This window comes from Podospora pseudocomata, chromosome 7, assembly GCF_035222375.1.
Source record: "Podospora pseudocomata strain CBS 415.72m chromosome 7, whole genome shotgun sequence".
NCBI classification, from domain to species: domain Eukaryota; kingdom Fungi; phylum Ascomycota; class Sordariomycetes; order Sordariales; family Podosporaceae; genus Podospora; species Podospora pseudocomata.
In genome coordinates this window covers 3840784-3861532 of record NC_085891.1, presented here as the reverse complement: position 1 = coordinate 3861532, position 20749 = coordinate 3840784, and the positions used below count along the sequence as shown (strand labels likewise).

At 53.9% G+C, this 20749-nt stretch overlaps 7 protein-coding genes across 7 annotated transcripts; 4 read left to right on the top strand and 3 right to left on the bottom strand.

Moving 5' to 3' along the window:
* Positions 1-714: 714 nt before the first annotated feature.
* On the top strand, positions 715-2016 carry QC762_700590 (uncharacterized protein; the record flags this gene model as incomplete). The annotated part of the gene is made up of 1 exon (XM_062892923.1): positions 715-2016. One exon carries the CDS (start codon positions 715-717, stop codon positions 2014-2016), a length of 1302 nt encoding a protein of 433 aa, XP_062739991.1.
* A 942-nt stretch (positions 2017-2958) lies between these two features.
* On the top strand, positions 2959-3622 carry QC762_700600 (uncharacterized protein; the record flags this gene model as incomplete). The annotated part of the gene is made up of 2 exons (XM_062892924.1): positions 2959-3492; positions 3557-3622. 2 exons carry the CDS (start codon positions 2959-2961, stop codon positions 3620-3622), a joined length of 600 nt encoding a protein of 199 aa, XP_062739990.1.
* Positions 3623-3983: 361 nt separating this feature from the next.
* QC762_700610 (uncharacterized protein) lies at positions 3984-5171 on the bottom strand (the record flags this gene model as incomplete). Its single annotated transcript, XM_062892925.1, has 1 exon — positions 3984-5171. One exon carries the CDS (start codon positions 5169-5171, stop codon positions 3984-3986), a length of 1188 nt encoding a protein of 395 aa, XP_062739989.1.
* A 505-nt stretch (positions 5172-5676) lies between these two features.
* Positions 5677-6854, top strand: GTT1_2 (bifunctional glutathione transferase/peroxidase; the record flags this gene model as incomplete). The annotated part of the gene is made up of 2 exons (XM_062884356.1): positions 5677-6474; positions 6725-6854. The coding sequence occupies exons 1-2, from the start codon at positions 6392-6394 to the stop codon at positions 6852-6854; spliced, it is 213 nt and encodes a 70-aa protein (XP_062739988.1). The 5' UTR covers positions 5677-6391.
* A 171-nt stretch (positions 6855-7025) lies between these two features.
* On the top strand, positions 7026-7475 carry GTT1_1 (bifunctional glutathione transferase/peroxidase; the record flags this gene model as incomplete). The annotated part of the gene is made up of 2 exons (XM_062884355.1): positions 7026-7119; positions 7188-7475. The coding sequence occupies 2 exons, from the start codon at positions 7026-7028 to the stop codon at positions 7340-7342; spliced, it is 249 nt and encodes an 82-aa protein (XP_062739987.1). The 3' UTR covers positions 7343-7475.
* A 175-nt stretch (positions 7476-7650) lies between these two features.
* Positions 7651-10663, bottom strand: UTR2 (putative glycosidase CRH2). Its single transcript, XM_062892926.1, has 3 exons — positions 9697-10663; positions 9066-9503; positions 7651-8986 (listed from the first exon to the last, which is right to left on the bottom strand). Exons 1-3 carry the CDS (start codon positions 9815-9817, stop codon positions 8187-8189), a joined length of 1359 nt encoding a protein of 452 aa, XP_062739986.1. The 5' UTR covers positions 9818-10663; the 3' UTR covers positions 7651-8186.
* Positions 10664-11529: 866 nt separating this feature from the next.
* On the bottom strand, positions 11530-16642 carry QC762_700640 (uncharacterized protein). Its single transcript, XM_062892927.1, has 8 exons — positions 16584-16642; positions 15653-16439; positions 14579-14670; positions 13444-13840; positions 12853-12996; positions 12711-12791; positions 12528-12645; positions 11530-12471 (listed from the first exon to the last, which is right to left on the bottom strand). Exons 2-8 carry the CDS (start codon positions 15686-15688, stop codon positions 12446-12448), a joined length of 894 nt encoding a protein of 297 aa, XP_062739985.1. The 5' UTR covers positions 15689-16439; positions 16584-16642; the 3' UTR covers positions 11530-12445.
* Positions 16643-20749: the final 4107 nt, after the last annotated feature.

The window sequence follows — 20749 nt, the reverse complement described above, 5'->3', positions numbered from 1 at the left end:
TCACCGAGAGATTGTCTCTCTCATTGTCTTGAATCTGTCACTCTCGGCAGACATCTGGAATCCAGGACGAGACCTTCACCATCTATCCAGCCGGGCTTCCACTTCATGTCCGCTACCTACCTGGCCTGCCCTGACCTGACCTGATACTCCATACACCCCATCTAGGTCATCAAAAAAGAGAAGACCAGTGATGCTGCTGACAGACCCCCTCCGCCACAGACGAGACAACTGACCACTCAGCGCCAGCTTCCCGGCACTACTGCGTAACCCCAGAAAAGTTCCCCCCTCGTCTCCCCAGAATTTCGGCCATGGACCCCATGTCGTGTTACCGTGCCTCTGGCTAAGGCTTCCCTAGCGTCGTCTTCCCAGGCTTTTATTAAACCCTACCGAATTCCCACACACACCACTCACACCTCCAGAAGCGCCCTGGAACCAGATCTCCGTGTTCTCCACCCAACACCGCCTGACTGGATGCCGTCAAATAAATAGACACACAGCTCCTTGCCGCACCCATCCCGCTCCTCCCTCCTCCCTCTCTGCCCTCCCCTCCCCCTGCTCTCCCGCATGCCGCCAGTCTGGTATTCCCGCGGAGACTGCCGAACCACGAAACCTGGGGGAGGTTCACACATCAGCCACCAAACGATCATGCGTTGCTAACACAACGCCCAGCATAGGAGGGTTAACCGGTTGGGAACTATCATCCGTTGCGTGGCGATGGGGGTTCAGCTCGAGCCCATCAGTCAGAGTTCGTTTGAACAGTACGGACCATGGCACTTTCGAGATTCTCGTTTTCAGCAGAATGAACGTGTCGACCTGAGTGCCGCCCTCTTGCGAGCAGCCGCCCTGCCGGCCTTGAACGACCTATGCGAGCTTTCAGCGAGGACCAGCAAAGCAGATGGTCGGTTTCTGGAACTGACCGAGAAGCCCACATCGTCCAGGTCATCCAGCATTCATGTTCTCCAGGAACCCTCTCCACCCGCCACCATCACTTCCCCCCCAACTCCCGTCACCGTCAACAAGGCTGAGGATGATGTGGATATCCCGTCATTACCAGGACCCCGTCATTCCCTGGACCAGTTTGGTTATCACGCGGAGGAGGGGGTCAAGTTCACCTTTGCGCCCAACAGCTTACCCATTCGTCCCCGGCCGAATCTGAAGCGTCGACGACCAGACTCGGATGTGGACGGTTACAACACAGCCACCATGAGCTGCAAAAAGCGGCGACTATTGCGACAGTTTGTCACCTCACGGCTTTCAGCGCCTTTCTCCCTCCCGGCCACGCACATTCTCAACCGAGAAGTCGTCGCTTCGGGTGACAAACGCTTTCTCAAACTTGCCGCCATCATGGCAACCAGAAAGCTTCAACCACAGCCCCTACCGCCACAGGTCAGCCCGGATTCTTTCTTGCGGCGGCAAGCCATCTTCAACCGGTGTCGGTTACGAATGGCAACCGAGGGCATGTCTCGAGGCAGTCGAGGGAGCCACGGGCCAGAGACGCAAGCTACACATCCCGCTTCACAGCAGCAGCAGCAGCCAGGTGTAGAAGGGGCTAGTTTCGCCTTGATGAGGGCCCTGCACCCATCATCGACTGGGGCAACTACGCCAGTGATTTCCATCTCCCCGCAACCGTCCTCCTGCACCCCAAAACCGGCGATAACATCATCATCGCCACCGAGCAGGTCACCCCCACTCGGGCCAACAGCCAGCGGAGCATCGCCAACAAGACTGCGAATTCCCAGTCCGAGGTTACGGCCCCTCCGCTCACCAGAACTGAGAGTCACCCGGCCGGCTCTGCCGTTGGATGACATTGAGGACCTCGACGACGACAGCGTGGCGTTTCCCACATCGGTGCATGAGAGCCGGTATGGTGACGAGCCTGACGAGGTCTATGCCGATTTCGGGCTGATCTTTGGAGGCGGGGGTGAGGGCGACGAATCTGATGAAGAAGGTCCTGCCGAGCAGTTTGAGGATTACATGGACGACTTGGACGGGATTCCGTGGAACGCTAGGTGCTAACACACGGCATGTTGCCGAAACTGGGCATTAAATTAGTTGCATTTCATACCTACAGACGGCACTGGCAGCCACGACACCAAAGACTCTGGACAGAACAGGACAGGCGAGTCCGGGTGGGTGGAATTAGTGGGGTTGGCTGGTCAGGTTGGGGTGGCATATTTGTCACGGCATCCTGTCTTTTTTTGTTTGGTTGGTGGGGATGAATGGTTGGGCGGTACAATTGCTTTTTGTTTTTATATATCGCTGTTTGAAAGACGCATTTGCCGGTTCGCGAAAACTATGCATCATGTTTCGCTGTTGTTGTTGTTGTTGTTGTTGTTGTTGCTGTTGTTGTTGGAGAGGGGTTGAGAAAAGGCAAATATACCTATCGATACAAACAGACAGAACTTTGACCGGCCGGCAGCCTCGCACGGCGCCGGCCGAGAGCGGAATCGGAGGAAGTGGACCCAATTGGGTTGCTGAGCTGAGCTGTTCTTTCGATGATGCTGCGTGGTGTGTCTTCGAGTCTCTGTTTAAACATAGGTAAAGACAGACCATATCAGGAGAGGCCGGAGGTCTTTAAAAGCAGACAAAACTTTACGGTGAAGCCACGGGACTCCGGTCGGAGCTGCCAGATCTCATCAACCGAGAGGAGGACCCAGCCGATCAGCCACCGCTCCGGTCCGCTGGTTCGTCATCCGAGCTCCGACGTCACTTGTACTTCTCGGCGAGCTGCGGGCGGGGCTGACACCCGACCCATACACCCCCCCCGCGCATTCTCCACAACCGCACCTTGGATCATATCAAACCTCTTGTGTAAATCTGCAGGTAGATAAAGACAACACGCTACGCTTTTGTGTCAGGTTTCATCCCGTTGTTCAAACTCATAATTCATCACTCTCTCGCTCACAGCATTTCATCCCTCTCTCTCACCGTGTGTTCACCAACTACCTACCCAAAACCATGTCCCCCCTCAACCCCACCGCAACCCCCTTCCTACCCGCCATCTCCTCCCTCCCCACCCTCCCAGATACAACCCTCACCTCCACCCTCGACCTCCTCTTCGAACCAACTTCCGAACTCCATTCCCTCGCCCTCCCCACCATCCGCACCTGCTCCTTCGCCTCCTACGACGAGCTAATCGACACCCTCCGAGGCCAGCTGCTCACCATCGCCTCCCAAGTCCAGGACGACTCCGAGGGGAAAAAGAAGCTGCATCACGTCCTGGGCAGCCACCCCAGATTGGGCGCGCCAAAGGTGAAGCAAGAGGACGAGGAGTTGAGCGAGCAGAGCAAGAATGAGCAAAAGCAACTCAGGGGAGGGGATGAAAACGAGGCGAGGAGGCTGGCCGAGCTGAACGAGGAGTACGAAAAGACGTTTCCGGGGTTGAGGTATGTCGTTTTTGTGAACGGGCGGGGGAGGGGGGTGATTATGGAGGATATGGAGCGGAGGATCAAGAGGGGTGATATTAGGGAGGAGGAGAAGGAGGGGATACAGGTGAGTTTTTCGGTGTGAGGGTTGATGTGAGTGAGTGATGCGTGCGCTAACTAGGGGTAAATAGGCAATGTGTGATATTGCAAAGGATAGGGCGAGGAAGTTGTTGAAGTCTGCCGAGGAGGCTGTTTAGGCCACTGTCATGAGTATCGGGCTGGAAGTATCCTATGAAGCGGGTTACGTGTTGTGGCAAGTAATCAAGGGACAAACTTGAATAAATTAAAAATAACGTCAACTGTATTCGAGCCAAATTGCCCGTTCAAACAAGGTATCATCTAGAGGAAATAGGTTGCAAGGCATAATCCAAACACCAAGCTGCCTTCAGGCATCAACCTGGTATCATCATCAAACATATAACCCATAAACCAACACCCAAAACCCAATCCAAGCCAAGTAAATGGTATCACGCAACCAAAGAAAAAACAAAAACAAAAAAAAATAAGAAAAAAAAAAGGAAATATGCCGAATCAAAATCCCTCGCCTAGAAACCGCGACTAGAGTCGTGCTAATGTGTTCCTCAACCAGGTTGTAGTCCTCTTCCGCTTGCTCCTGGTCCGATAGCTGCTCCCTCCAGCCATGGTGCAGCAATAGGAAACAGTGTACTCCCTCGCCATCTTCCTTCGAATCCTCCACCACTCCTTCTCCTCGTTTCTCTCGCTCATTGCGCGCGAGGGGGACTTGAGAAACGCCTTGGCGAACTCGATCCTGGGATGCTGGCTGCTCAACCAGTCCCTCGACGGGGCAGCTTCGGCAGCTCTCGCAGCGACCCTGTACCTCTCCAGAGCAAAAGAGGACCGGAGATTGATGCTCGAGTAAGGAGAGTAAAAGTCATGTACGGCATCTTCCAGCCTCCACTCCCGACGCTCATAATACCGTTCCCGATACCGAGCCTGATCCTCCTCGTCATCCCTCATATTCACCACCACCCACTCCTCCCCCATCGGCACCTGCTCAGGCGGCATACCATACTCCAGACTCCTCGCCCGCCGCCTCCGCCGCTTGTAAATAACCTGGTCGCCCCAGTACACCCTCACCGCCTTGAGCCCCGCCCACGACTGCCTCAGCAGCCTCTCCACCGACCCCGCCATCTCCATCTTGCTCGGCACCGGCGCCGTCCCCGCCAGGCTAGGCGTGTCACCTCTCCCTAGATCAACCTCTAGCTCCTCCAAGTTGGGGCACCTCCTCACCAAGCCAGAGATGAACCTCCTCCTCTTGGCCCCTTCCTCCTCCTCAATCGCTTGCTCGCACCCATCCCCTAGCTGGAGTTGGCCCAGACCACCCTCCAGCGGGAACGGGATCCCTAGCCTTCTCAAGTTGGAGCAGTTTCTCTCGCCGATCCGGTCGAGGAACCAGCGCAGTAGCAGGTTGGCTTGCGCCTGGTGTGGTAAGGAGGTGGCGTCCCCCGGTAGGACGAACGTGTTGTTGCTGTAAAAGAAGGTGGAGGCTTCGAGGTGGATTTGCTTGCTTGTAAGAAAGAGGGTCGAGAGGTCGCGGCGGAGGGATTTGCCAATGTAGTGTTGTTGGGAGGAGGACGACGACGACGACGAAAAGCTGTCTTTTCGCTGCGAGGCAATGACGATTGTCTCGTGGGTGGGGAGGAGGTAGGAGTAGATCTGGTTGCGGATTTCACCGGGGGTGGTGAGGAGGTTTGTTTTGGGTCGGTTGCTATGTTTTGCAGTCATGTTGTTGACTCTATGGTGGTTGGCTGTGCTGTTTGGGTGTGATTGAACAGCTGACACTCTCAAGGGTCAGGGGTTTGTTGACTTGAGGTGGCGACGAAGCTAGAGTAAACAAGAACGAGTGTGTGTGTGCAGCCAGCCAGCTGGGAGAGATGTTGAATCATAAGAACAGCAGAAAAGAGAGGCACAGGCAAGCCCAGAGGAGGAGCCCCTCGCCAGTTATACCTCCTCCTCCAGCTCCGACAGCTTCCCCCTCGCTCGGGAACGGTACCTTGAGGGCGGGCAGCAGGCAGGCGGCCAGCCAGAGCTCCAGAGGTCTGGGCGATGGATGCAACTCAGCGGCGCAGGCGGATCGCGGACCTGGACCCGAGCGCATCCATCGGTACCCACAGCGGCCCCCCCGCTGGACGCTGCGCTGGAACTCCGGTTGGCTTGATTGGTCCAGCCCTATCAAGCAACCCTCAGGTATCCCCGCCGCCTAGACTCGCTAGCTGATTCCCACAGCACCGTAAACGGAGGGTTGCATGTCTTCGCAGGGCCTCGCCCATTATCACGCGGTCCATCACGCTGGCCTTTCGATCTTCAAGACCTTGAGAGGATGCCCAAATACAACACCAATCTCGCCCGCTCAGGTCATGCTGCCCAAGTCGTCGACCGGGTTCACCAGCAGCGCGGGACGTGGGACGTTGTGCCAGCTTAAAAGTTGGCAAGTGGAGGGTTAGGGTCGCCTAACACTCGAACGTTCATGTCGCTTCCGTTCGACCAGAAAATGCGCCGTTGGTATTGGCGTCTCAATACGGTCCGAATCACGAGAAAGCGATTACATAGTGTACCTGGTAGACGTGGCGTCAGCTACGCTACAATCACGGGCAAAGAGCCGGCCGGCGGTGTCAAAAGACCACTAAACCGTCCAGACCAATAATTTCAGCCGCGCCAGGTCGGGACGCTTCTGGTGTGGAGAGCCGCACGGGTGTTGATCCGTCTTTGTCCCATTGAGCCTTGCTTGAAAAATACCATCATGTAACAAGAACACCAAGCGGATAAACTGCCCGACACCAAGACCCTTCCTCAAACAAGTCTAAACTGTTAGCCTCTTCGCTCTTTCTCTTGGCGGCCAACGCAGTCTCAACAACATCGGAAACCGATAACCACCCTCCCAACCAGACAACGCTTCACGTGGAGGCACAGATTGGTCGGAGCAACGGTTGTGTCTTCATACAAACATGACATCACCAAATCCCCAAGCCCCACCCCAATCTACGAGCACGTTATCGCCGTCCAATAAACCAGAGATACCGCTCTATTGGTATGTCCAAACTAGTCTTGGGTATCATGCATTTCTCACGGGCACTACCGGAGCCCATTTCTCGCGCATCTGGTCCCAAAGCCGTTGTTGAACCCACGTGGCGTGGCGAGCTTGCTTGAGGCTATCGCGCTCACCACGTGTTGAGATGTTTTGTTCCTGTTGATATCCCCTGACATCCTCTTGTCAACGATCCCTAAATAACCACAACCCTCATCACCAACACAACTTAACACCCCCCCCCGCCAGGTAGGCTCAACGACTACCGAGTCCAGCGCGTCGTCTGGCTCCTCGAGGAGCTCGACCTAACCTACACCGTCAGACCCTTCCACCGCACCCCCAGCGGCCTCGCCCCCCGCGAGCTGGGAAAGGTCTACCCCTAGGGACATCACCCATCCTGACAATCTCGTTACCTCACCGGGAACCTGTCGTCCTGGCAGAGAGCGGCTTCATCGTCGAGTAGCTCTGCGATCACTTCCCCCCCAAAAGTGGAAGGCAAACATTGATCCCGAAGAGATGGGGAAGAGGGGAGGGAAGGAAAGATAGGAGGGGAGATGGGGAAGAGGGGGTGGATGAGGTACCAGCATCTGCTTCACTATGCAGAGGGGAGCTTCGCGCTGATGTTGGTGGTCGGGGTGATCTTGGCCGGTATGATTTTCACCTACCAACCAACTAACCATTTTCTCTTTGAGATGCTGACAGGGAAAGTAGGACAGTCTTTGGCAGCAACAAAATCCCCTTCTTCCTCCGCCCCATCACCGGGTTCGTCGCCGACAAGATCTACAAGGCGTTTGTCGTGCCCCACTGCGGAGAAGCACCTCGCCTTTTTGGACGGAATGCTCGCCACTTCGCCTTCTGCTGCTGGCGATGAAGAAGGCGAGAGGTATCTCTGCGGGGGGGTTCCTGACCGCGGTGGATATCCTGCTTAGCTTCAACTTGGCCACTGCCAGGGACGGGGTGGGCAAGGTGATGGTCACTGCCGGCGATGGCAAGGCGGGCAAGATACCCCTGTGGGACACGAGTACCCGCGGGTGGGCGAGTATTTGGAGAGGCTGCATCGGGAAAGGGGGTATCTGAGAGCCAAGGAGAGTATTCGGGCTGTTGAGGGGCAGAAGGACAAACAGGTGTAATAGTTTGTGTGCCAAATCACTGTCGAGTTCGATGAAAACAACATCAGGAGCCTGTACCAGACACGTAGTATAGTCACGAGCTTATCAGCCAAAAGCCGCAGACAAAAATCTCAGTTCAGACACTCTCAATTCTCACTAAACCTTTACTCCTATAGAACACCAGTATATATACACCCAACAAGACACAACAGCATCCAAAATGACATGCCGCTTCCTAAAAATCCAACCTCTCCTCTCATACAATACCATTGCTTGCTTGCTTGCTTGCTTGCTTGCTTGCTTGCTTGTGTGAGGTATACATACGAAACAGAGAAGTACCAAATCTTGACAAGCAATTATCACAAGCCGCCGATGAAATGCCGCTAAACTCCCGAACGTGACGCTGCATAAAATGAAGCCAAAAAATAAAAAGCCGTATATATACCGGCATGGTATCAAGTAAACACAAAGAAGGTGTAGCAAAATATTAAGTTATGGTCAGCAGCCGCGCGTGGGGAGAAGAGTCAAAACAAAACATCATATAAGCGCCCACTTTTCGCCGAACATGCGAGAGAAAATGGTGAGAAGACTCCGGTTGTTGTTTTTTCAAAGGAAGAGGAGGCCGGCAATACCAATGATGACAGCAAAGGCGCTGGCGCCCAGCCTTTCGGCTCCGCGAACGCCATTGTTGCTGTTGTTGCCATTGCTGTCACCGTCAGTGGCAGCCTGACCGCAGTTTTGCACAAAGCTATCGGAGCTGCAGCCAGGGTTGGCAGCAGCACCACCACCGGAGTTGGAGCCCGAGTCGGGACCGCCAGAGCTGGAGCCGCCATTGTTAACGCCGGGGGCGTTTCCAGACCCGACAACGCCACCGCCAGGAATAGCGTGAATAGCGGAAGTCTGGGAGGCGCTGCCGGACTGAGTGGTTTCACCCTTGTTCATGTTTGTCCCCGTGCCGAGGAAGCTCTTGAGAATGGTAGGCTTGTTGCTGTCGACGACGGTGTCGTTGGTAGCCCTGATGTCATTGTAGTAGTAAGAGACACCCTTGTTGGTGCCCGGGGCCTTGTCCGTCTTCCAGCACTCGACCTTGATCTCTCCGAAGGTGGCAAAGTAGTAGCCATACTTCTTGATCTCATCCGAGTTCCAGTCGATCTTTCCACCAGCCCAATCAATGGTGCCCTTGGCGTTGGTCTCGAGACCACCGGGCCAGATGGAGATCTGAACACGGGATGGCGTCTGAGGGAAATTCCACTGCTGAGTCTTGGCGTTCCAAGTCTCGGATCTCTTCTTGACACGGCCAACCTTTCCATCGACAAGCCACCGAATTTCGTCTGGGGTCCATTGGATCTCATAGTCGTGGAATTTGTTGTACGAATCATCCACAGTCAAGTTACCGGTATTGCCATCTAAATAAAGGGGGGGTAGGGGGAGTATGGTTAGTCTCTACTGGGCAAAAGGTTTGGACTCCAGAGAGTATGTACTCACAATCTGTAATACCCTGGAAGTAGTAGTTGGTCTGAACCGTGTTCAGATCGACACCAACCCACTCAAAGTCAATTTCGTCCTTGACATCACCAAACAGGATGAAGGCGGTAACAACACCAGCGCCCCGAGAGCTCTTGATCCTGGCCTTGACATTGCCATACCACATGTAGGTCGTGGTGGCCAGCACAGTGCCGACCGACTTTGGAGGCATGGTCAACAGGGTATGGCCGTTGTACAAGAGGGGCTCTCCTTGGCCAACCCAGTCCACCTTGCTAGAGTCGCCAAGGTATTCGCTGATGTGCTTGTACCGGTCGAGCGAGTCCATCTTGTAGGTTTTGTCCTTGCATACTGGCGCAGGGACGCAGGAGTCGATGGAGAAGGACATGCGCGGGTCGCAGCCGCCGAGACAGAATGCGCCAACGCCGCATTGGTTGTATTCTGCGATGCAAGTTTCCGACGTCAGTGCCTTGTCACGCTTGGGCTGGATCTAGGCTGCGGCAGTGAAACCTTGGGAACCCTGACAGCACCGGCCCCAACGCTGAACAAACAAAACGAACAGGCGGAGCGGGCCGCCAACCAGGAACCAAAAAAGCTTCAAACTAGGCGCACAGCTTGGGATGTTTTGACTTACGAGAGCAGCAGGGTGCTTCCTCGGGGCACTTCTTGTCCAGACTGCAGGATGGAGGATCAACAGCCAAAACGCTGGTTGCGCCGAGAAGGGCCACGCCCAACGGCAACAAAGATCGGAGCATGGTTTGTAGTTCTTGTTTTTTTTTTCGTTTTTGGTATTGTTCTCGAACAATTCGGGAGGTTCGGAAAGCGACGCGAGGGTCTCGGTCGCAAAGAGATGTGGTAGGATGTAGAGAGCAGATGTCGTCGAAGTAAGAGAAAAGGAGACCGAAAACTGTTCGGTTCCTCCTCGGTGGCCCGGTTTGTGTGAGCAAGTGGTGCGATGCTGGGATCAGTGGAATGCGCAACCCGGCAAAATGGAGTGCTAGCGAGACGATGGACCGTTCCCTCGGGAGAGTGAGCGAGTAATGTCTCGAATGGGGTGGTGGTGAAGCGATTGGCGGGTAGAGAGAGGAGGTAGACGGAGGATTCGACAGACTCGACGTTGGGCCCTTGACAGAACAGTTCGAATCGGTCAGGGGAAACGCGTCTCTGGGGTGATCAATTAGGTAGGTAGGTAACTGGGTAGGTAGCGAACGTGAGGGATGGGTGGGAAGCGATTGGCTTGGGGTCTTCAGCCGAGCATGAAGAGAACCCCAGTGGAAAGAGAACAAAACGAGGGATGCACTTCGGCGGTGGGTTTGAAAGGTTGAGGAAGACGGGAGGAGAGAGAGGAAATCGTAAGAGAGGGTCAGGTCAGGCTGGCAAAGCAGCAGGGGGCTATTTTAGTTCTCTCTTCGCTTCCTGCTCCGCCGGCCCTCGTCTCTGGCTCTCTCTCGCTCTCCTGTCCAGGATCATGAGGGTGTGGGGACATTTTCCGGTTGCGGCACGGGGCCATTTGCAGGCTCTCGCCCACTCACAGACGCTGTTCTGGAGGAGGGCAATAAAAGCTGCGCTAGCATTACCCTGACCCACAAACCCCTTCTGAGACCTGCAGCTGATGGCTTCTCCTCACGAACTGCTGCTCGTGATGGTGGCGCCTACCGCTGACATTTTTCTTGTGTCCCGGATCCCCAGATGGCTTGTTCCTGTTGTGCTATCGAAGCTATTTTCTTCCAATGTTCTCCGACAGCCTCCTGCTAATCACCGATTGCTTCCACCAAGCAGATGAATGTAGCGCAAACCTTGGTCTTGAAAAGTTCCAAGAGGGGCAGGCAGCGCCAAGCAAGGCCTGGTCGCCTTTCCCCAGATTGCCGGGGCAGTTTGGAGCTCCACCTCCTCGCTCTTGGCCTTCCTGCCCTTTCCAGAATGACGCCACAAACCACCACACCAAACAGCTTCGCATTCACTCACGCATTCTGTTTCTGTCCAAGTTCCGACCTCGCCGTTCTCAACATGTGTTTCTCGTATAGGTTACCTATTCCTCCTGGATCTTGTTTCTTACTCACATCCATCCTCACCTGCACCAATCTACAAATCAATGCGCCGTGTCACCACCACAAGCGAGCATCTGCCCTGTTGCCCTCCCGGCACTGGTTATCCCCGTGAAACAACGAGGGACTGTGCATTTGATCTGTTTCATAGGCAAATCCCAAATCAGGCAGGAAGAAGATTCTGGCGCGCTCGTGAGGGTCATATGAGGGTCATATGAGAGGAACAGTACGAAGCATTCTTGTCTTGTCGATCAGAAAAAAGGCTTGTTGATCGCCGTTGGCTGCGTCTAGTATAATTTGGCGTGCAGCTGTGGCAGCTGCAGCCGGCTGCACGACAAGTTTCGACGTCTAGTCGCACCAAGCTTTGTGTCCAAGGCCGGCCACGTTGGAGAAAACAGTCGGGCCGGGTGTGGACGGGAAGCCGAGAGGTCAACTAAATATCTGAATTTTTACACACATGATTGATCATTGACACAGCAGTCTGGTCTGCCTAGTTCACATGGTCAAGATGAGATATGTGTTCTCCATCGGCTTGCGTGGGATGGGTGATGTACCCCGAGCATCTCCATCAGCAGCATCCCTTGATCGTCACAAGCTGAGAAGATCTCGACAAGGCATTTGCCCACCCTTTACTTGAATAGTTCGATCTGCTTAATAAGGTCATGGTGGAGCAAACCAAGATGCCTACCGCGAAGAGATAAACAGCCCGGGTTCTGTCAAAACCAAGACACATCCAACACGAGTCGAACAAGGCGAGGTTGAAGAATCTGTATTCGTGTTCCCTCCATTCCCTCCTCCTTGCCGGAGGGAAAAGAACGGGCCCATGTCGCCATCGTTAGACACACACTCAACAATGCGAAAAATCCCTGCCAGGCCCAATCCAGAGCAAATCCGTCGTTAAAAAAAAAAAACACGCTACTGACGCGAGAAAAACATCCCAGGGGAATATAGCTGCAAGTTGAAGGCAATAAAGCATCGATGTGCCCAGTGGGCCCCCATTTCCTAACCAAACAGGAAAAAAAAAGACTGAAACGCGTGTCGGAAAAGGCAGCGCCGATTAAAATGCCCAGGGCCAAAGTCGAATTTTGTGTGTTCCACGCCAGGCGCCTTTCCTGAAAATGTGCAATATTCGGGAAAAGGACCACCGGTCTCACGTGTCAAGAGAGATATATATCCACAGAATAACAAACGCATGGCGCTGCTTTACGCAACAGACTCGCATAAAAAAAAGCCTCCACCAGGCCTGCAGAATCCCACCGGGTATCAAAGGCGGCTGGGTGCCTTGCTTCTTGTAGCGATTTGAGCGGTCGTATTAGGAAAAAGAAGCCGGCAAATGCATCATCTCTTTTGGTTCGCAAACAGCTCTGAGCAAACGGTTAGTCATCGGTTGTTTTTCATCCCATCTAAAAAGATTTCGCACCTGGGAAATGCTCCTTTGCGTATTGTTCACAGGCCTTGGCCGGCTTGCCAACCTTCTGCCCAATGACCTTCCATTTGTTGTTTTCGTACTCCTTGATGGCACTCATCAACGCCGCGGACTGTGTAGGAAGACATGTTAGTCCCTATTCGGCGTGTCCACAAAACTGTCTGACGGTCTACTAACCTCATCCTCTGCAAATTCAGCATAGTGCATATCCTTATACCAATGCTTCTTCACACTACCCTCTGTGCGGGCGGGAAAGGTCTAGATACACACCAGGTTAGCCAGGCCCGCAAGTCACGACGCTGTCATTGCAGCAACGCACCTTGGCAATTTCTGCCCAACTGTTACCGGCATCACGCATCTGCTTCAGCCGAAGCTCCTCCGCCGGCGTCCACGGCGTGTTTGTCCGGCTCTTCTTTGCCGGAGGTGGGGGTGGAGCAGGTGTCACATCGTCTGGGGGCGGAGCCTTCACCTGAGCCGTTGGTACTTGGACCGCAGCGGGAGCAGCAACCGGAGTGGGAGCTGGTACGGGAGCTGGCGGTTGCTGCTGCTGGACCTGTGGGGGCTGCTGCTGCTGCTGCTGATGCTGCGGGTGGCCCGGATGCTGCACATGCTGTGGGTGTTGCTGTTGAACGGGGACCTGTTGGGGCTGAGGTGCCGCGTGAGGAGCTTGCTGAGGAACCTGCTGCTGTTGCGGGGGAGGCACCGAAGCGTGTTGATGCTGAGGAGTATGCTGCTGAGCATGTTGTTGGGCATGCTGTTGTGCATGCTGTTGCTGAGCATGCTGCTGCTGAACATGTTGCTGCTGAACATGCTGCTGAGCATGCTGCTGGGGATGTTGTTGAGTGTGCTGAGGGTGTTGAGGGTGTTGAGCAATATGCTGTGGGGCATGCGGGTGCTGAGTGTGCTGGACAGCATGTTGTGGGTGCTGAGCATGCTGAGCACTCAGCTGGGGCGCGTGCGGCGGAGGATGGGCCGGGGGGTGACCGCCGGTCTGGGGCCGCTTCCGTCTCGACGGAGCCGGCGCAGGGGCCGGGGTGGGGGTCTGCTGCTGGGGAGGTGGAGCCTGCGGCTGTTGAGCATGGCCCATGGACTGCTGGACCGGCGGAGCAGCATGGTGTTGTTGCGGATGTTGAGGGTGCTGCTGATGGGCAGCATGCTGTTGTTGTTGGGCGGCCTGCTGTGGTGGCTGAGCATATCCCCGAAAGTCCAACTGCTGCTGCTGCTGTTGTTGCTGCTGCTGCTGCTGCTGCTGCTGCTGCTGGTCGCGCCGAGTCATGTCGGGCTGCTGAGGAGGATAATGAGACGGGCTATACCAGGGGGCATGGTTAGCGAACGCGTTTGGCGGCTGCGGCTGCTGCTGCTGCAACGGTTGCTGGTGTTGCAGCGTAGGCATCGCCGTCTGCTGTGGTGGACGCCATGACTGAACGTCGTTTGCCGTCCGCTTCTTCATTACAGACGAACGGAGGAGCTGTGTCGGGAACAGCCTGGGCCAGAAGCACCAGGTTGAACCACGACGACAGAGCGACGGCGACGACGCGCGGACCCGGGCGGGGGAAGGTTGGGCGGAGGAGCAGGAGGAGCACGGAGATCGAGGCCAAGAAAGACAGAAGGAGGAGCAAGACGTCGGCGTGTGTGGATGTGTATGGGTACGGAGTATGTGTGTGTGTATGTGTATAGTGTGTGTGTGTGTGTGTGCGCGCGCGAGCGCGGTGTGTGGATGGATGTTTTGGCCTCGTCAACTTTTTTTGACAGCCTCCTCAGCTTTGCGCCTGGGTAGGTAGGGTCGGCGATGGGTCGGGTGTTCCCTGTACTCTACTTTGCTCCCATGGTTGCAGGTCAAAGCCTAGGGAGGGAGTACTTGAGGTACATAAATGGGCGGAGAGGGGGCTTGATGGGAACCTTTGTGCAGACGCCTTTTTGAAATGGCTGAGGTGTTGGCGTCTGGAGGGGGGGGGCAAGGGAAGGGAGAGTAGGAGGAGGAGAGAGGGGGAGAAAGAGGGCGGAGGGCCCAGATACGAAAAGGTACAAGGAGACGAGGTACTCACTGCTGGAGCTCATTCGGGTGGTTGGTGGAGTTGGAGTAGAGGTACTCCGACCCGGGGGGGAGATTCGGTGTAATCGTCCACTGGTGCATGGTCTAAAAAGATGCGCCAAAAAAAGGTCAGTTATACTTTTACTTTGCCCAGCCCGACTACATGAGTCGCTGGAAAGAATAAACAGACAGACAGACAGACAGACAGGCAGGCAGGCAGGCAGGCAGACAGACAGACAGACAGATAAACAGATGGAGATGAGATGAAAAGACGGCCGGTCCCCAAGCTGGTGTTCTTGTTTCCCCAGGCTCTTTTTTTCCCCGCCGTCATAATTTTTCAGAGCGTGGCGACCAAGAGTTCGGCTGCTGCTGTACCGCCGCAACCCATTCTTCAGGCAATTTCAAGGCGCGCAGATACCCCCCTCCCCCCAGGCAAGGCAAGGCAAGACAAGGTAGAGCAAGGCAAGGTAGACCAAAGCAAGCAAGCAAAGCAAGCAAGCAAAGCAAGCAAGCAAAGCACCGGCAGCACCAAGAAAAAGAAAAAGAAAAACAAAAAAAAAAAAAAAAAAAAAGGCGGCCAGGATGGTGGCGTCTCTGGTTCTGCAGCAGCACGCGTCGAATCTTTTTTGTCGCGAGCAAAAACAGAGATGCCCCCGGGGGACTCGGCCAAAACGAGACAATTGACGCGCAACCCCCTCCAAGGGCTGCTTGACAGAAGAGAGAGAAAGTAGGTACTTACAGGCTAGTAGGAGTAAGAGGAAGCTCGCTCGCCGGACAGTGTGTCGTGACAGTAGCAATAGTAGTGACAGAAAAATTAGTGTCCCTTTCTGCATAAAACCAACGGTGGTAAATGTGGATTTGTCGGCGGCTGCTCTGTGTCTTTTTGGGAGATGGGAAAATGTACTCGAGGGGGTGACCGAAAGTGACCAGCTCTCAATGACTTGGGACGCAGCTAAAAGACATGCGGCCAGAAGTACCTCGACCGGGTGGAAACTTCGGAGGAGGGGGGGCTGGGGCTGCTGCGTGTGTGCGTGTGTGCTGCGGTGGAGAGCTTAGAGCAGAGAAGAGTGGAGAGGGATGGAATCACTGACTGACTGATCTGATCAGGTTTCTTCTGTGCCATCCGCCATCAGTGCATCACTGGAAAAAGAAAAAAAGTCTTTTGCGGCTTGGCCGGCTGTTGCCAATCGCTGTCATTCGCTGTCATTCGCTGTCATTCGCTGCCTCTCGCTTCTCGGCCCGGTGGTGGTGCTTGACGGCCCGCCACTTTCAAATGAATGGCGGCACAACAGCCAGCTGCCAGCCAATCAGAGATGTCCTCGGTCCCGGGCCAAGCAGTGTCCGCTGACTGATGTCGTGACTCTCGAGGCGTGCGCTTGATTGACCCGAGGGCAAAGGCGGTGCAAGTGCAATGGAAATGAGATGTCAAGAATTTTGATCCCTCCCTCTCTCTCTCGATGATGGATGGATGGACGGAGGCAGAGACGGAGCCGGCCCACGGGCAGCCAGCCCAGAGAGTGAGTGGTGGCGCTAGTGTAGCTTTTGGCATGTCGGTCTGCGTGTTGCTTGTCAAATTCCCTGGCGCGAGGATTGGATGGCGCCAAGCGATACAAGCCGATGTCAATCAAGCAATCACGGAATCCCTGGAAGAGGAGAGGGGCTTTGCATGTGCGCGTAATACTGACGCGAGCAGCAGTGAGCCTTCTCTTCTTTTTCTTTTATTCTCCGTGTTTTGTTTTGATTTCTACGATACGGCTGCTGATGGCGATGACAATAGCGATGGTGATAGCGATGGCGAGATGTATCTTCTTCAACAGTGCATGTATGTAGCTACGTATGTACAATTGAGGTGACGCAGTGGGGGTCGAGGTCGGCTATCGCTCCCAAGGATTGATGGGAAACGGTCAACAAGTGGTGTGTTCTGCTGTGTACTTTGGCTGGAAGTATCTCGCATGTCCTGGGGTGAAGGACCAGGTTGTTGGGGGTTGGGCCGGGGAGCGGGGAAGGGAAGTACATACATGCATTGTTTCCCTCTTTCTGCTTTGGGAGAGCAGCTGGCGGATGTGCTTCGAACTGGGCGATGCCGAGGGAGCAAACAGTCGACCTTGAGATGGTTCTTCCAGCCCTTTGGTCGGTCGCCATGAAAGCTTCTCTGGAATTGACTTCTTTCCGGCGTGAATATCTCTCAAGCCGTGAAGTCACCTGGATGAGTACCAAGTATACATGGCTCTGGCGGTCTCCACCGTGCGAGCTAACTCGCGGGAGCTTTGCGAGCACGGACTTGGGCCAACGACGCTGGCTGTGCGAGGCTGATGGATCTAGACTCGTAGCTGCCTCGGGAGTAGCTTTCGGTGCTCGACATGTAGGCATGAGGTTTGTTCCAAGACATTAGTGAATGTCAAATGCGGGATGACTATTGCAATCAAAGGTCGAATGCTAGTTTCAAACCCAGTTCCTTGCCTATGGTAAACCATGAGTAAAGTATGTACCTGTACATTGCATAAGTTACTCTTTTCGATCTAGATCTGCCTACATTGCTTATCTTATCTCCCCTCCAGATCAGATCAAGGCCAGGTACCTTATCCTCGCCTTCCCATTTCTCTAAGTACATAACGATCAACTGCAAGAACTGGGGGCTCCTTTGGTTTTCTGTTGTCTGCACATAATAGGAACATATCGTATCATTTTCCCTAGTTCGAACTCCAAACAATTGGACAGTTCCCCCTCTGCGAGATATTTCTTTTCCGCATCAAAACCATCCCACGTTACGCCCCGTACCTAGGTAGCAACCGGCTCCGCAACAGCCCAGCCATCTCGTGTGATGTCATTGCACCGGCACCGGTTCCCCTTTTTGGTTGGTGGTGTGAGCGCCACTCTCCACAACGGTGTCGATTGTACCTATGGTGGGTAAAATGCAGTTGAAGGAAGAAACGTGTGTTTTTTCCTTGTCAGAACACTCACTCAAGCTGTCATCCATCGAAAGCCTTGCTGATTTTAGAATGGAATTCTAAGCTCATACAGCAGGATTGCTGTCTAAGTAGTTCCTTGATACCTATGATCTACTTTCCATGATCCTAAACGTATACCTTTGGTCTAATAAGGAGCATCCAGGTGGGTAGCAAGTTACCTGGCTTTCAAGTACAACTCCCAAAATTGACTGGGCAATGTTCAATTCACACCATCCGTCTCCATCCTGAAGATGAAACTGGTAAGTCCGGGGAGAAGATAACTTGGAGCAATTGCTCAGGATTTTCTCTGTTTATTAAAGGAATAAGGGCAGTGGCTTAGGCACCTGCCCGGAGGACTGTCCAAATACCTAGATAGGTATATCTGCCGGGTAGGAGAGCGATTCTCTCCAGGTCTTGACTTGACAGCGTTTTTGAAGTCCATTTCTCAGGTCTTCTGCTTCCGTGTTCTTCCCGGTTCTTTCACTCACCACTTTGCCTTGGTGCCTTCACGTATTTTTAGCCAGCCTCTACACCCATTTTTACATCAAGGACAGGAGGATATAACCAGAACAGTCGCACACGTTTGTAGGCGCCAGGCCCCAACATACAGCGCACTTCGGGCTAAGAAGCGCTGTCCTGACGGGACCTGTTTACTCGGGGGTTACTTGGACAACTTCCACAGTAATACCAGGTTCTGGTTCTCATCTTACTCTATAACTCGACTATGCTTAGGTTAGTATGCAAATCAGGCCAGTCGTTATTACATAGGGCACCGCACAGCTGACCTTGCCCTCAGTGTCGCTAATAGATCTCCGAAGCGAGAGTAAACATGAGAAATTACCGACAGCATGCATCAAACAGCATGGGAAACGAGGAAGTAAAAAACCAGGTCAAACTCGAGGTTTTGCTGCTGCCGTAGTGAGAAACTTCAGGTCGATACGGTCAAACAATCCGTGCCCTTGGAGTCTACCGACGTCTTTGCTCGTTACTCATAGGCAAAAAGGCTAAATCATGAGGAGAGGGCGTGTTTATACACCTAATGGGCAGGTAAATCACCGTCGAGATATCCAGAAATTTTGATCCGGTGTGACGAATTCGGAGCTGGTCTTCCTTTCCCGATATTTCGGAGACGGAGTTGGGCTAATTGACCAGGCTGCGCAATATAGTGAGATCACGTCATTGGCAGCAAGGCAAGTAAGAAGACGGGAGATATGGCCAGCTCGCTGCCGTAAGAAAGAGGTGACTGCTTAGGAGCAGAGTTATGCATCCACAGTTTTGCTTTGTGCTAAGGGGCATAACATTCTAGAAGCGATATCTCTCCCGGGTTGGTGTGCGCCAGCTGGTTCGTCACATCGTCCGATGCGAAAGCTCTTGTTCATCCCATATTCAAGTCGACCTGCCATCTCAACAGCCCCAAAATTTGATCCAGCCCATCTTCCGATGAGAACGGGCGCATCGACGTGCGAAAGAGTGGTGTATGCGGGGAGACATCGGCTGAAACAACAAAAGTTCCAGTTCAGATCATCGTGAGTTTGAGGTCAGGGCGCGCGGCTCTGCAGATGGTTAGGGTAAGGGAGGGGGGCGGGTCCATCAGGAAGGGAAAAAAAGGTGTGGTCTGTGTGTTTTCTTGGGAGTGAAGTCTCAGGTGAATAGACAGGGGTGCCCCGTTCCTGGCGGTTTTTGACACGATTAGCGAGACCCGCACCTCCTCCACATGCATGTGTCTTGGCACAGATCTGGAAAGCCTCGTCCGAGTGGGAGAGGGTGTGGTTTGTTGGCTTCTTTGGTGTGTCATGTGAGGAACGACAAATGTCTAGAGTTCAAACAGGTCCATGATAGTATTGAATGGGGGGTTTGAAAGTTCAATCCTCGACTGAGTACACAAGTAAAGCCTACACAGTTCGTCGAAGTAGCTAGGCGGTTTCCATTCTTCTTTGAGCCGGACGGGATAGTGTCCGTGCACATTGCACCCCGGGCAGGGACCGGGTTTTGACGCACACGCAACAACAAACGGGTATTGGCATCAGGACATGGAGATGTCCATCCCATCCGTCCACTGGGAGTTGCCGACCTAGGGTCTGGACACTGACAAGTGCTGTTATGATGATCATGGGCTGGTCTGAACAAAACTGCGAATCTGATCTGACATGAACCCTTTATGCAGAACGAGGGCTCGGCCTTCATCTGATATATTGATGTCTATCATTTGTCTGAGAACTTCTAGAAGCTTGTCAGAACCGTTCTCCGTCAGTGCCTGGGTGATGCCAACTGTTGAAGATCGTGGAGAAGATGAGGACTTCTTGCTGTGTGTAGCCTTTTCGACTACGGGGGGGGAGGGGTGTCGCATCATTGCTTTGTGGTACGTATGGTGCCTTCGTGTCCCTATACCGGCAATTTGACATAGCAACATGGTTACGATTTACTCCAAGACTCCGACGGCCCGTGAATACTGACGAAAGCCAGTTGGGTACGGGTCAAGGTGACAACATCCGACCTCCGCGCCACCCGATGATCCACAGGGATCCGGGATGTATGTTGTCCGTATGTAGGCGGTAGAATCGGGAAAGGCCAGAGCGAATTGGGTGTGCGAGTGCGTGGTGAAAACCAGGAGGTTTAATCACAATGCAGCGATCTCCTTTCTGGGCAGGATCAAGATGATGGCCTACAGGCCCAGGGGATCTCGGAGAATTCCATCTGGCAACCATCATGGCGGCTACAACACGGCCCGGAGCAGCTACATGCCATCGGCGCTGTGATGTGTAGTCGAACTGGAGAAGAATGTGACGATGTTGTCCCCAGCGAGATTGAAGGTACATATCACCGTCCGGATCTTTAATCAGCCAGTCTGGGCATGTTCGATTCGTGAATTAAGAGCCACTTTGGAGCTCGGACAAGAAACTCTGATGCTGAGATGTTGACATAGACGTAGGCATATATCAAAGTATGTACGCATGTCGATCATGGTGCGGCAGACGTCGCAACAACACCAGTCAAGGGGAGTTGAAAAGACTCGGCAGTTATGAACGGCAGTTTGCTGTCAACATTCTGCTGATATCGGGAACGGGATGGTTGGATCCCCGGGTTTTTGTTCGTTTTTTGTGACCCGGAAGCTTCCCATCAGCTCGCGGAAGAAACGCCAGGCGCCAGCAATTTGTGCGTTCTGGGTAGAAAACACCCCTACCTACCTTGTAGCGGGGTCATAACCCAAGGGGTCGGTGAGTATCATCGTCAGAAAA